This window comes from Poromitra crassiceps (assembly GCF_964638095.1).
Source record: "Poromitra crassiceps genome assembly, chromosome: 20".
Classification (NCBI taxonomy): Eukaryota; Metazoa; Chordata; class Actinopteri; order Beryciformes; family Melamphaidae; genus Poromitra; species Poromitra crassiceps.
In genome coordinates, this window is record NC_139637.1 from 13,712,164 (window position 1) to 13,726,222 (window position 14,059).

The following is a 14,059-nucleotide window of genomic DNA, read 5'->3' on the forward strand; positions in this document are numbered from 1 at the left end:
CTGGGTGTATAGCCTAAAGTTAGATCTGGACTCACCTGGGTCAGGTGTATAGCCTAAAGGTAGATCTGGACTCACCTGGGTGTATAGCCTAAAGGTAGATCTGGACTCACCTGGGTGTATAGCCTAAAGTTAGATCTGGACTCACCTGGGTCAGGTCTATAGCCTAAAGGTAGATCTGGACTCACCTGGGTGTATAGCCTACAGGTGGATCTGAACTCACCTGGGTGTATAGCCTAAAGGTGGATCTGGACTCACCTGGGTGTATAGCCTAAAGCTGGATCTGGACTCACCTGGGTGTATAGCCTAAAGGTAGATCTGGACTCACCTGGGTGTGTACCTGGGTGGATCTGGACTCACCTGGGTGTGTAGCCTACAGGCGGATCTGGACTCACCTGGGTGTATAGCCTACAGGTGGATCTGGACTCACCTGGGTGTATAGCCTACAGGTGGATCTGGACTCACCTGGGTGTATAGCCTACAGGTGGATCTGGACTCACCTGGGTGTATAGCCTAAAGTTAGATCTGGACTCACCTGGGTCAGGTGTATAGCCTAAAGGTAGATCTGGACTCACCTGGGTGTATAGCCTAAAGGTAGATCTGGACTCACCTGGGTGTATAGCCTAAAGTTAGATCTGGACTCACCTGGGTCAGGTCTATAGCCTAAAGGTAGATCTGGACTCACCTGGGTGTATAGCCTAAAGGTAGATCTGGACTCACCTGGGTGTATAGCCTAAAGTTAGATCTGGACTCACCTGGGTCAGGTCTATAGCCTAAAGGTAGATCTGGACTCACCTGGGTGTATAGCCTAAAGGTAGCTCTGGACTCACCTGGGTGTATAGCCTAAAGGTAGATCTGGACTCACCTGGGTGTATAGCCTAAAGGTGGATATGGACTCACATGGGTGTATAGCCTACAGGTGGATCTGGACTCACCTGGGTGTATAGCCTACAGGTGGATCTGGACTCACCTGGGTGTATAGCCTAAAGTTAGATCTGGACTCACCTGGGTCAGGTGTATAGCCTAAAGGTAGATCTGGACTCACCTGGGTGTATAGCCTAAAGGTAGATCTGGACTCACCTGGGTGTATAGCCTAAAGGTAGATCTGGACTCACCTGGGTGTATAGCCTAAAGGTAGATCTGGACTCACCTGGGTGTATAGCCTAAAGGTAGCTCTGGACTCACCTGGGTGTATAGCCTAAAGGTAGATCTGGACTCACCTGGGTGTATAGTCTAAAGGTAGCTCTGGACTCACCTGGGTGTATAGCCTAAAGGTGGATATGGACTCACATGGGTGTATAGCCTCAAGGTAGATCTCGACTCACCTGGGTGTATAGCCTAAAGGTAGCTCTGGACTCACCTGGGTGTATAGCCTCAAGGTAGATCTCGACTCACCTGGGTGTATAGTCTAAAGGTGGAGCTGGACTCACCTGGGTATATAGCCTAAAGGTAGATCTAGACTCACCTGGGTGTATAGCCTAAAGGTAGATCTGGACTCACCTGGGTGTATAGCCTAAAGGTGGATCTGGACTCACCTGGGTGTGTACTCCAGGTAGGAGTGGAACTGGGAGTACCAATCACCGTCGACCATCTCTTCAGTGGAAGAGACATCAGAGGTGACTTCCTTGTCATCTCTCAGCCAAGTCACATCGATTTGTTTTGGGTAGAAGTCGTAGGCGCTGCACATCAGCATGGCCGTGTGTTTCCCACCATCGGGCATCACTGACCTCAGCCTGACAGAGGGTTTCACTGCAGGACACAGTGTTAGTGTTATCATCTTCATCATCATCATCATTATTATTATTATTATTATTATTATTATTATTATTATTATTATTATTATTATTATTATTATTATTATTATTATTATTATTGTTGTTGTTGTTGTTGTTGTTGTTGTTGTTGTTGTTGTTGTTGGTGGTGGTAGTAATAGTAGTATCTGCAGTAGTATTACACAGAAACAGTACTAACTAATAATACTCCTAGTTGCAGCATCAGTGTTTTGCCCCCAGATGGCGTCACTGAGCTCAGTCTGGTTCAGAGTTTATCTGAACCAGAATAAGAATCACTTTTATTGGCACACTATGCAAAATTACATAAGTAATTTGTCTTTGATGACAAATTTATTTTGTATTTTAAAGACATTTTGATATAGGCTATAAACATTTAATTTTCCTGTAATCATATTTACATTTTTCTTTCAAGTGAATATTTCCATAGATGCATACTGTCAAAAATATTTGAATTGTAGACACAATTTTACATTTAATGATGACTGATCAATAGATAAACTATAAACCAATACAGATGTTTAATCGAAGGTTGACAGCAGATACACACATAGAACGATTTCATATACACTATACATATAAACTTCAGTTAAACTCAAAATGAAACAGTAAAAACATTCAAATCTGACAGAAAGGTTTGTAAGTGTGGAAATGTTTTCTTCAAATTAAACAATGTTAATTGACAAAGATGTAGAATGAAAGTAGTTGATGGGGTGTTTATTATGACTTATGGTTAATTTGATGTGTTTATTGAAGAGAGCAGCAGCTCACCTGTCTTAGACAGAACAGCTTGGTAGTCAGTGTCAACATTGTCTTTGCACAATATGTACTTTCCCTGCTTTCTGTAGCTGATCAGTGCAGGATCGTTGTTCCAGGCCTCTGCTTGCTTCAGCCCAAACTCAGTGTAGCCAACATATTTCCCCACACTGGTGCTGAACCTGACAAACTCATCCTTGTTGTAATAGAAAGAGAGAATGTACTCTATGTCCTTCAGCTCAGTGGAGTTGAACACACAACGGTCCACCACATAGTGCTTAAATCCATCTGGAGATCAAAGACAAACTCTGTTTAGTTTCACAGATATAAACATAATTTATATTCCAACTGAAGACTATTATATCTGAGCTAGTTATTGATCAGTTCAGCTATTGATGTATTGATCCTACCTGCTCCATACAGACTGATGAAGAAGAGGGAGAAGAGCAGAACAGATGAAGCCATGTCCCTCTGTTGAGTTCTCTAACTGACAGACTCAACCTGAGTCCTGCTATAAAAACAAATGTAGGAGCCACACACTGGTCACATGACCAGCATCACCTGTTGCCAGGCAGACAGTTCAGCCTAAAGGCTGCTGGTGGCAGAGAGTAGCCTGCTATCCAGACCATATGAATGAATCACAGTTGTCACACTCTTCATATAGGTCTGGACCTTTGTGCCCATCCACTGTTTATTCAGGACAGATACTGATTGGCTGGTCGATGTAGGGGGTGGGACCTTATTAAATAATTCATCTAACATGATCTAACATTACCAATAATAAGTTAACTAAGTTAAGTTAGTTAGTTATCATTTATTTCGTTATCATTTTAGTAGTTATCATTTATTAAGACAGACAGGCAGACAGGCAGGTAGGCTATACAGACATGTTAATGTAGCAATATCTAAATGGGACAGTTTTATGCTGATGATAACATTGATTTGTTGATCAATCAAAGTATCCCAATACACACTGGATACCACTCCACTGACAGTATTTAACTCCCACTTTATTTTGTGATCAACAGTCATTCTGTGTTATTTTGCTGTTTTACTTTGAGGGCCTGTGATCGAGCTGGTGTAACGGCTGTAGAATGTTCACAAAAATAAAATGGACAACATTGACTTAGTCTCACGTAGTCAGACCCACCGTCGACGTCATCAAGCTTCCAGCGACGGAGGATATCGACGTATAGAGACGTAGATATAATCTACGGCTGGCACTGCAAGACTAACATTGACTCAGCTACATGGCTCCTGTCTGAGAGACAATTATCCCCCCCTCCCCATCTTTTTTTTGTAATAGGATCTTTTCATCACACTGCTCAGTCACATGAACTCCATGGACTGACTGTTGTGTTGATGTGTGTGTGAGGGTGCAACCAATCATGTGTGATGACAACAGCAAACAAGATGAGTGACAGTCACAAATGAAGCAGTATTTGATGCATTTTAATAACAGACAACCTAAAGGCAGAATGTAAGGTAAATATATCATATCATATTAAGCAGGGTCTACTATGTTGTTGTTATATACATAATGTTATGTTTTTATTATTATATAAAGTAGCCTACCAAACATAGGCTAATGTAAAATGATGGTATTCTGGAAATTATAAGGTTTAGTATAATTAATTGAATAATGTGATACATATGCACACATACCAATCATAGGTCAAAACATTACAAATTTCCTGAATGACAAAAGCCAGAAAGGGCCAGTAGGATACTAACTGAAGAGCCATTTGGGAGCCCAAAGAGCCGGCTCTCATTGCTAAGCTGAGCTAAATGATCTGGATCACAAAAAAGAGACAGAATTCTCATCACGAGTGAAAACACAACTGGAGGTATAATAAAGTTTTCCCAGTATGCTAACGAGCCTCTTCACTCTGATTGGGTGTATTTATATTAGTAATAGTAAAACTCTGTGTTGGGGACAAGGCGAAAAGGGTGAAATTTCAACATAAAACAGTATAAAAGTAGATAAAAAAATATTCAGAGAGAATAATATAGTCTAGGTGAGTAATAAAGCACACTAGTAAGCAATGATAACAAAAACAACATGAAAAAAAGGATTAAAAATGCATCCCAGGGGCATGAATGTGCCCGAAATAAAATAATCACGTGTGCGAGGCAGCGAATGAGCACACAATATTTCTAGCATTATGTAATTTAACAAAAGTATCTAGGCTAAAATAGGCTACTCAGGGTGCATTCGTAAATTCAATCTGATGCTCTAAACATCAGTCTAAAACTAAAATGAGAGCGCGGCTGTTCAAAGAAATTGACTGTTTACGAATGCACCCATAATAAAAGCAGTGTTTGACTATTCAGTCCAAATGCCACAATAGAACACTGTGTTATTTCAAAGTTAAACAGTGAAAATGTAAATATTTATTCCTGAAAAGAACAAACAGATAAAAAGTTTAATTGATTTGTTTGTGTGAAAGTTAACATGTGAGGTGAATCAGTACAGATCCACACAGCAGAGAGAAGCAGTAGAAAACCAATAGGACAGAAAGCAGTCTGTTAACTCCTGCAGCCCCTTCAGTCCGCCTCACATCATCAATAACTGATCAATAACTAATCAGTTGCATTCGATTCCTTTGATGAGGAAGAAAGTTCCTGTGGCCACGCCCAGCAGAGCCACGGTCAGACCCAGTCCACAAAACACCGCAGGTCCGATACCCGGCTGCTCCTGCTCCACATCTGAGGAGGAACCAAACACATGAACACACAGGAAGACAGCTATAGTTTTGGTTGTTGTTAGCTAGACTAACTGTAGTTTTGGTTAGCTAACAGGTAAAGATGCCTCACCCCAGATCCGGGTCAGTGGCTGGCTCAAGGCTTGGTGCTCCACAGAACAGCTGTAGATGTCTCCAAGCTGTGGGATGAAGCTCAGCCTGGCGACCTGGCTGAAGGTGCCATCTTTGTTGGGGTAGGGGACGTTGAGGCTGGTTCCTTCAGTCACGTTCACGTTGTTCCTGGTCCAGTAGACCTTGACAGGAGCGGGGTAGAACCCAGTCACATGGGCGATGAGGTGGTTCTCCACTCCCAGCTCCACATCATCTCTGGTGTAGATGAAGCTGTGAGGAGCATCTGTACAACAATACAATATCATGTAAACCTCTGTACAATTCATACTGATATCACTTTTCATGTCTCAGTAGCATTAAATATGTTTTCTGAGTTCTGTCAAGGCCTTTTACTTACTTAGTTGTATGGCCTGTTTGAGATTAAACCCTTTGATTTCAGGGAAAACAGATGTTTTATCCAGGTGTGTGTGTGTGTGTGTGTGTGTGTGTGTGTGTGTGTGTGTGTGTGTGTGTGTGTGTGTGTGTGTGTGTTTGTGCGTGTGCATGCGTGCGTGTGTGTGTGTGTGTGTGTGTGAGAAGTCTGCAAGTAGCCTATGTGGCGCGCTCCTTCCCGGCAAGTATGGACTTATAGTGTCTATATGAAATATATGTTCTTATATGTTATGATAAAATCATTAAGGCTATTGCACCTTTTTAAACGCAGCATTACAAAGTGCTTCACACACAATCAACAGTAGCTTAAACAAAATAATACAAGATAATACAGAAGGTTTTTTAGAGATCACTTAAAATGATTGTATATTTATGACAGTAATGTAAAACACCTGCAGTCCTTCCTCATCTGTAGTTTAAATTGTTGAACAGTGGTAAATTAAGTTTTGTCATGTTCCCTTACCGAGTTGCAGAGGAGGGTTCTTGTAGGCATGCTGAAGATTTTGCAGGTTTCCCTTGCAGTTGGCCTGATTACCCTGAGCCGCCTCATAACATCCTGGGCAGGTAGCAGCCTCTGCAAACTTGGGCAGAGTGTTAACTCCTTTCTTGTTGATGAAGTCTGCGTACCATCGCTCTTCACCGTCCAGTCCAAACATCGTCTCTCCATCAGTTTCTGAGCAGCCAATGATATTAATATCCTCATGTACAGCTGAGAAGACACAAGATGAAAAACAAAATGTCAAACTTCTTCACATCCAGAATCACAGAGTGGATTTATTTTTCACATCCTCACGTCACGTTAAAGAGTTTGTCTGTTTATCTTTTTTATATTAAAACAACCGTTTAATAAATAATAAGAGTGAAAGGTTTCTTTCATCAGAGGTGCAGAAAACGTTAAATATCTCTGACTCTGGTTCAGAAGGAGCTCATGTTCAAATGATTTTCACATCAACAGAACATTGGAGTGCGTGTGAGACTAAATGTGAGGAACAGACGTGTGATGTACTTACTGTATGCTGTGACACCAAGGAGACATGAAAGGAAGACGAGGGTCTGTGAGCTCTTCATCTTTACAACACAACTTAGCACCATGTCGACTTCACACTGACTGCTGCAAACTGAAGTAAACACAAGGAACAGCGTTGTCTTACACACAGCTCCACCCAATCACATTACAGCTTTGACTTGCATCATCAGTCTCCAGGTAGACACAGTTGAGAAATGCTGAGAAATGAAGTGATGATGGAGAATAACACTCACATAATGTCTGACTCTTGAATCTATAATGATTATATAGTCAGTCAATATCTTCCAAAGTGTTTTATATAGTAAAACATCTATAATGACTATATAGTCATTCAATAACTTCCAAAGTGTTTTATATAGTAAAACATCTATAATGACTATATAGTCAGTCAATAACTTCCAAAGTGTTTTATATAGTAAAACATCTATAATGACTATATAGTCAGTCAATAACTTCCAACGTGTTTTATATAGTAAAACATCTATAATGACTATATAGTCAGTCAATAACTTCCAACGTGTTTTATATAGTAAAACATCTATAATGACTATATAGTCAGTCAATAACTTCCAAAGTGTTTATATAGTAAAACATCTATAATGACTATATAGTCAGTCAATAACTTCCAAAGTGTTTTATATAGTAAAACATCTATAATGACTATATAGTCAGTCAATAACTTCCAAAGTGTTTTATATAGTAAAACATCTATAATGACTATATAGTCAGTCAATAACTTCCAAAGTGTTTATATAGTAAAACATCTATAATGACTATATAGTCAGTCAATAACTTCCAAAGTGTTTTATATAGTAAAACATCTATAATGACTATATAGTCAGTCAATAACTTCCAAAGTGTTTTATATAGTAAAACATCTATAATGACTATATAGTCAGTCAATAACTTCCAAAGTGTTTTATATAGTAAAACATCTATAATGACTATATAGTCAGTCAATAACTTCCAACGTGTTTTATATAGTAAAACAGGGGGAATAAAATCGGACAAAGTGTGTGTGTGTGTGTGTGTGTGAGAGAGAGAGAGAGAGAGAGAGAGAGAGAGAGAGAGAGACACACACACACACACACACACACACACACACACACACACACACACACACACACACACACACACACACACACACACATTTGGTGAGAGTGGTTGCTTGCTGTTGCTGGTTTCCGGTGTTGGGCAATAATATATTACTCAGTAATATTATTACTGTAATATATTACTCAATAATATATTATTACTGTTATGTATTATTTTCCCCAATGTAACAGTAAGGGATTACAATTTCCAGTACACTAATAATATTACAATTACTAATCCAAGTAACTTCAAGTTATTCCATTACTTTCACCAGTAATGTGTGGAGATAGGTTTCCAGAACGCAATTATGTTTCTGTCCTATAGGTGGCAAATAAATAAAGTCTGCAGTTTGGCTGATTGTTGACTCCTGTAAGGTGAATTATTCTTCTGGATTCAGTTGTAAAAAGATCTGGCTAAACTGGTTACGTCACTTTTACAGAAGGGGGGAGGCCATAATAGCATAACAAGTAACGTAACTTACTTTTGATACCAAGTCATGAGTAATGTGATATTATTACCTTTTAAAGGAGTAATACTGTAAGTAAAGGGTAACATATTCTTCCTGAGTAACTTGCCGAACACTGCTAGTTTCACCGCCTTTTCTTTGTTCAATTGTCTTTAGATTCTCTAGTTTTCAATTCATGTCACTGCGCACACACACACACACACACATACACATACACACTCACACACACACACACACACACACACATGACACGCACGCACGCGCGCATACACACCCTATGGGGTCCTATCGACGTCACTATTCACTGACACATGCGCAGCAACGTGTGTGTGCCTGCGTGACTTAACATAGTCAATCTTGTCACGCGTGCACACGTACGCGCACTATGATGTGCGCAAACTACATCACGCGTAACGACAAGCTGCGTAGCACAGCTACTTACAGCGTGTACATGTGTGACCAGTGTTGGAGAAATTTCGTTACGCGTTCACACACGCACGCGTTCGCAGTTTTGAGTGTTACGCAACCGGAAGTGTATCTGCATCGCGCACAACACTGCGCGTACATGAACGCGTCGCGTACTTCTCTTCTGTTTTATTCTATCTCTTTCTATGTTACATTTTCATCCAGTAGATGGTGCCAGTGACCAAACCAACCAGTTGATCAAGCATGTCGCTTAGGAGCTGTCCTGCTGCTCAAAGAGAGCAGCGTCACAATCACATATCCTGCTATAATGTTTATTAATGTTCCAGATGTATTTTATTTTATTGACAGTATTTCATTGTTAATATGAGCTGCTGCAAGTGTTAATGCTCTGCTGTTCCTTAACAGCAACATGTGAAGTTGTTATTTTTTATTTTGTAGCCTATTATAAAAGCCTGCTGCTCTCTGTTTTTGTTAACTTTATTCCTCATTCATAGGCTATGGCCCCTATCGTTGCATCGGCGCAGTTTCTAGGCCGAGCGGCAGGCGCAGATCAAAGCAGTGGGCGTGGAAAGGCGCACTTGATATCGTCGTGCTGGCGCTAGATGCAGCCCAAAGCATTACAACCACGCCTTTTAGGCGTAAAATTATGCACCGTCATGCTCATTGGATAAGTGCAATAAACGAATCGCACGCTTGCCTTTTTAGCTCCAATTCCAGTGATCCCGCAAAACCAGACGAAAGCCAAACGCTCTGCCCCCCCCCCCCCTCCCTTCATCCAGCCTGTCTGTCTGCATTATAGGCTATTATTCCATATTATTATGCTTCTCAAACTAATCTAACTGCAGTTTCAATACTGCAAGCATGTAAATACGCTACACTATAGCAAGATCAAAGTGAAAATAATGTTCTATGCATCAGCTAGAAAAATATAGCCTATTAGATTGGTGAAAGTTTGTCCAGAAAGATATCATTTTCTCTCGCCTGCTGCAGGAAGGATGATGCACATAAATATACCCTACATTATGTCAAGTCATTGCATAAATGTGTTTTTATTGTAAAACTAAATGTGAAATAGGGCCAAGTTATTGGAGGGACATCACAGTATAGCAGATGCCATTAGAAGCGCGTTCCGAAGCGCGTTCCGCTGTTACTTCTCTAAATCACGTTAACTCGACAAGGGGTATATATAGCCCCAGGAGGACATATATGTTTCACTTAGGGTGGTGTTTTAATTTCGATGATTTATTTGGTCCAATATTGAAATGTTCTACAATTGCAGGCTGTGTTACCATTACACATTATTTTAGATCGATCTTTTATATCTATTTCGCCTCATTTGGTTGCTATTTAGTAGCGAAATTTAGTACCCAATTGCATGCTGGGGCATTCACAGGCAGTCAGAGAGAGACAGTCGTATTGTGCCTGTCAGACTGCCTGCAGCCTCAAAGCGGTACGGACGGAGTTGTTTTACCCAGGCTGGAAGCGTTGTCACACAGGCTTGTGACAGTAACTCAACGCGGAAGGATTTATTTCACAATAAACTGGTAAACGCACACCAATGCCTGCTCCTGTCAGTAGGAGAGAGGGAGAGAGTGACACAGGGAAGGGTGACAGAGGAGAGAGGGGACGGACTGGCCCATTGAATAGGCCTGCTTTTCAAAGGCGCAAGGCGCTAAATTAACGGCAGGTCGGAAGATAAGAGTACGCCGGTATTTAGTGCCGACACGCCCACTTTGGCGCATTCAGGGACTCCGCCACGCCCATTCGGCCTAAAGCGCATTTGGCAGCCTAAAGCCTATTGCTATTTTCCCGAAACAGGCGCTAGGCACGTTTTTTTGCGGTTAAGGCCCGTAATAGCGCCGATGGCCTGTGGGAGAATAGGGCCCTATATTTGTATTTTATTTATTTATTTATTTGTTTTATTGCCTAAACATTTCAGAGGCCATTTAAAAAACGTTATGCTACATGCTGAAAGATCGCCTGGTTTTTTATTTTGTGTTTTGTAGCTATAGCCTATTATATGGTAACATTTTACAATAACGTACACAAATACTATAGTAGTTACTAGTAAACTAACCATTAACTAATAGCCAGTTAATGAGTAGCTAATGAAAAATTTGGCATTAGTCAATCACTAGTTAATCATAGTTAATGAGTAGGTAGTCATTAGTTAATGATTAGTATCTATTTTCCTGAAGTATTATTGCCTGAACATTTCTGAGCCATGATTAAAATGATCTGTTTATGAATTGGTTTTGTGTGCAGTGTGATCAAAGAATAGACCTAGAATGAGTGTGTTTACTGTCATGCACACAATAAACTGATAATGAGAATTACTGAACTGAGGAGAATCAGTTTATGAACGAAAAAAGGGCTCGCAACACAATTTCAGCAGCAGAGAGAGACAGAGAGTCAGTCAGCACGGCAGCGGCGCAGCCGCGCACAGCGCACTGAGTGGAAGTGGAGCTGTCCTGCTGCTGAAATAGAGCAGCGTCACAATCACATAGCCTGCTATAATGTTTATTAATGTTCCAGATGTATTTTATTTTATTGACAGTATTTCATTGTTAATATGAGCTGCTGATTGTAACTCATCAATTTCCCCTCAGGCCACGCGCCGTGTTGCTGGCTTTAACAGGCATCCCCTGGCCGCACCGCTGCTGCCTGTGATTTTGAAGGCCCAATTCGAAGGCCCAATTCGGGCCTTCACTGACGAAGGCCCGAATTGGGCCGAAAGTGTTTGTCATCTCAATAAATGTCCGCCACGGGAGCTATCAAGAAATTGTGTTGCGAGCCCTTTTTTCGTTCATAAACTGATTCTTCTCAGTTCAGTAATTCTCATTATGATATCATATTATTATTATTATTATTATTATTTGTGTATCTGTGTTACTGACACTATACTATATGTAAGCAGTTGTACCAACCTATGTGCCAGAAACAAATTTAATAAAGTTAATCTCAATCTCAATCTCAAACAACTAACGCATTCATTGTTTTTATTTACTTTTTGTATCAGTAGCAGCCACATATCAGCAGCAAAGTTGATTAAAATATGTATCTTTCAATGAAGTATCCATCTTTCTTGTATTTATTAATTGGCACATAATTATAGCAACCTTGTACTAAATTTAAAAGCTAATGGCTAAATAAGTTATTTAATAATTATGCGATTCATAATCCGATTAGGCGACTAATCGCTGTGAAGAACTGTGAAGAACACACTGCTCTACATTCTGAGGACCTATGGCTTTCACACAGTGTTGTCATGCATGTTGAAGTTATGCAAAACTGCACAGAGCTGGCTGCAAATTTCAGTGACGATATCTGGGTTGTGAGGTGGACAGAATTAACAGTTCTCTGTAAGGCCACAATACACATGACAGCTCTATGACAGAGTGGAGGGCTTTCTTGATTAGTGCCAGATTTGCATTTATAGCAATGTAAGAGTGTAGTTGTACAGACTGATCGTCACAAATAAAATTAACAGGGCTCTATGTGACATAGCCTATATGATGTCATTCATTCACAAAATAAAATAAAACCATTACAAAAACTTTTACCGACTCATATATCCATTATTACACGTTTCAATTCTGTGTATATGAAGATAAATGGGCGATTTATGTTGTAAACTGTGGGGAAATTGGATTGTGGCTAATATTTTGGTCACTGGCCATCTACTGGCTGAAAATGGAACAGCTAAATAGAAATACAGAAACAGAAGAGAAGTACGCGACGCGTTCATGTACGCGCAGTGTTGTGCGCTATGCAGATACACTTCCGGTTGCGTAACACTCAAAACTGCCAACGCGTGTGTGTGTGAACGCGTAACGAAATTTCTCCAACACTGGTCACACGTGTACACGCTGGAAGTAGCTGTGCTACGCAGCTTGTTGTTACGCGTGATGTAGTTTGCGCACATCATAGTCCGCGTGCATGTGCCCGCGTGACAAAATTGTTCTATTATCTTCATGCGTGCGCTTACGCGCTCTGGCTGCGCACCCCGCGTACATCATTACGCGTAAGTGCGCAGCCAGAGCGCGTAAACGCACGCATGAAGATAATAGAACCAATTTCGTTACGCGTTCACACACACGCAGTTTTGAGTGTTACGCAACTGGAAGTGTATCTGCATCGCGCACAACATGATCGCGTAATTTTACGCGTAAATGTACGCGTAATTTTACGCGTAAATGTACGCGTAATTTTACGCGTAAATGTACGCGTAATTTTACGCGTAAATGTACGCGGGTTGCGCAGTCAGAGCGCGTAAGCGCACGCATACACGCATGACCATTACAAGTCAATGGGGAAACTACATGACACGTCAAGCGTTGTGTGACACGTTCAGTCGTAGCTGCGCATGTTTATTGAGTCGTTTGGCACTTCAGATCCGGTCGCGTAGTATCAAAAACTGCGAACGCGTGTGTGTGTGAACGCGTAACGAAATTGACTATGCTACTCAGGTGTCAAAGCATGCGTTGTGTGACACGTTCAGTCGTAGCTGCGCATGTTTATTGAGACGTATGGACCTTCATACACACACACGCAGACACACACACACACACACACACACACACACACACACACAGACAGACACACACACACACACACACACACGCACACACACACACACACACACACACACACACACAGACACACACACACACACACACACACACACACACACACACACACACACACACAAATTCCTGGTTTAAAAAGAAATCACTTGAGAGTAAAAGTAAAAAAAACTAGCTAATTTAAAATGTAGGCTAAGGAGTAGTACTGTAAGTAAAGGGTAACATATTCTTCCTGAGTAACTTGCCGAACACTGCTAGTTTCACCGCCTTTTCTTTGTTCAATTTGTCTTTAGATTCTCTAGTTTTCAATTCATGTCACTGCGCACACACACACACACACACACACACACACACACACACACACACACACACACACACACACACACACACACACACACACACACACATGACACGCACGCACGCGCGCGCACACACACACAGACAGACACACACACACACACACACACACACACACACACACACACAGACACACACACACACACACACACACACACACACACACACACACACACACACACACACACACACACACACACACACAAATTCCTGGTTTAAAAAGAAATCACTTGAGAGTAAAAGTAAAAAAAACTAGCTAATTAGGGGGGGGTTATATAATTTCGAACGATAGTTCCTTTTCTAATTTTCTT

The 14,059-nt window shown here is 41.0% G+C and overlaps 2 protein-coding genes across 2 annotated transcripts in view; both read right to left on the reverse strand.

The window, feature by feature from the left end:
* Positions 1-3,021, reverse strand: part of LOC310795113 (H-2 class II histocompatibility antigen, E-S beta chain-like) — an 8,502-nt gene extending 5,481 nt beyond the window's left edge. The window contains exons 1-3 of the mRNA XM_083657142.1: positions 2,954-3,021; positions 2,559-2,831; positions 1,533-1,746 (exon numbers count right to left, since the gene is read on the reverse strand). Coding sequence (XP_083513268.1) covers positions 1,533-1,746; positions 2,559-2,831; positions 2,954-3,008 — 542 coding nt within the window. The 5' untranslated portion in view covers positions 3,009-3,021. The remainder of the gene's footprint in view (positions 1-1,532; positions 1,747-2,558; positions 2,832-2,953) is intronic.
* A 975-nt stretch (positions 3,022-3,996) lies between these two features.
* On the reverse strand, positions 3,997-6,897 carry LOC310795114 (H-2 class II histocompatibility antigen, A-U alpha chain-like). The gene is made up of 4 exons (XM_083657143.1): positions 6,802-6,897; positions 6,255-6,500; positions 5,361-5,642; positions 3,997-5,252 (listed from the first exon to the last, which is right to left on the reverse strand). The coding sequence occupies exons 1-4, from the start codon at positions 6,881-6,883 to the stop codon at positions 5,131-5,133; spliced, it is 732 nt and encodes a 243-aa protein (XP_083513269.1). The 5' UTR covers positions 6,884-6,897; the 3' UTR covers positions 3,997-5,130.
* Between the last annotated feature and the right edge of the window lie 7,162 nt (positions 6,898-14,059).

Bases quoted from the DNA above. Each gene is read 5' to 3' on its own strand.
- LOC310795114 (XM_083657143.1), bottom strand. From the start codon at position 6,883: ATGGTGCTAAGTTGTGTTGTAAAGATGAAGAGCTCACAGACCCTCGTC. The intron at 5,643-6,254 runs GTAAGGGAACAT...ATTGTTGTACAG, and splicing joins GAACCCTCCTCTGCAACTCG to ATGCTCCTCACAGCTTCATC. The intron at 5,253-5,360 runs GTGAGGCATCTT...GTTCCTCCTCAG, and splicing joins GCCACTGACCCGGATCTGGG to ATGTGGAGCAGGAGCAGCCG.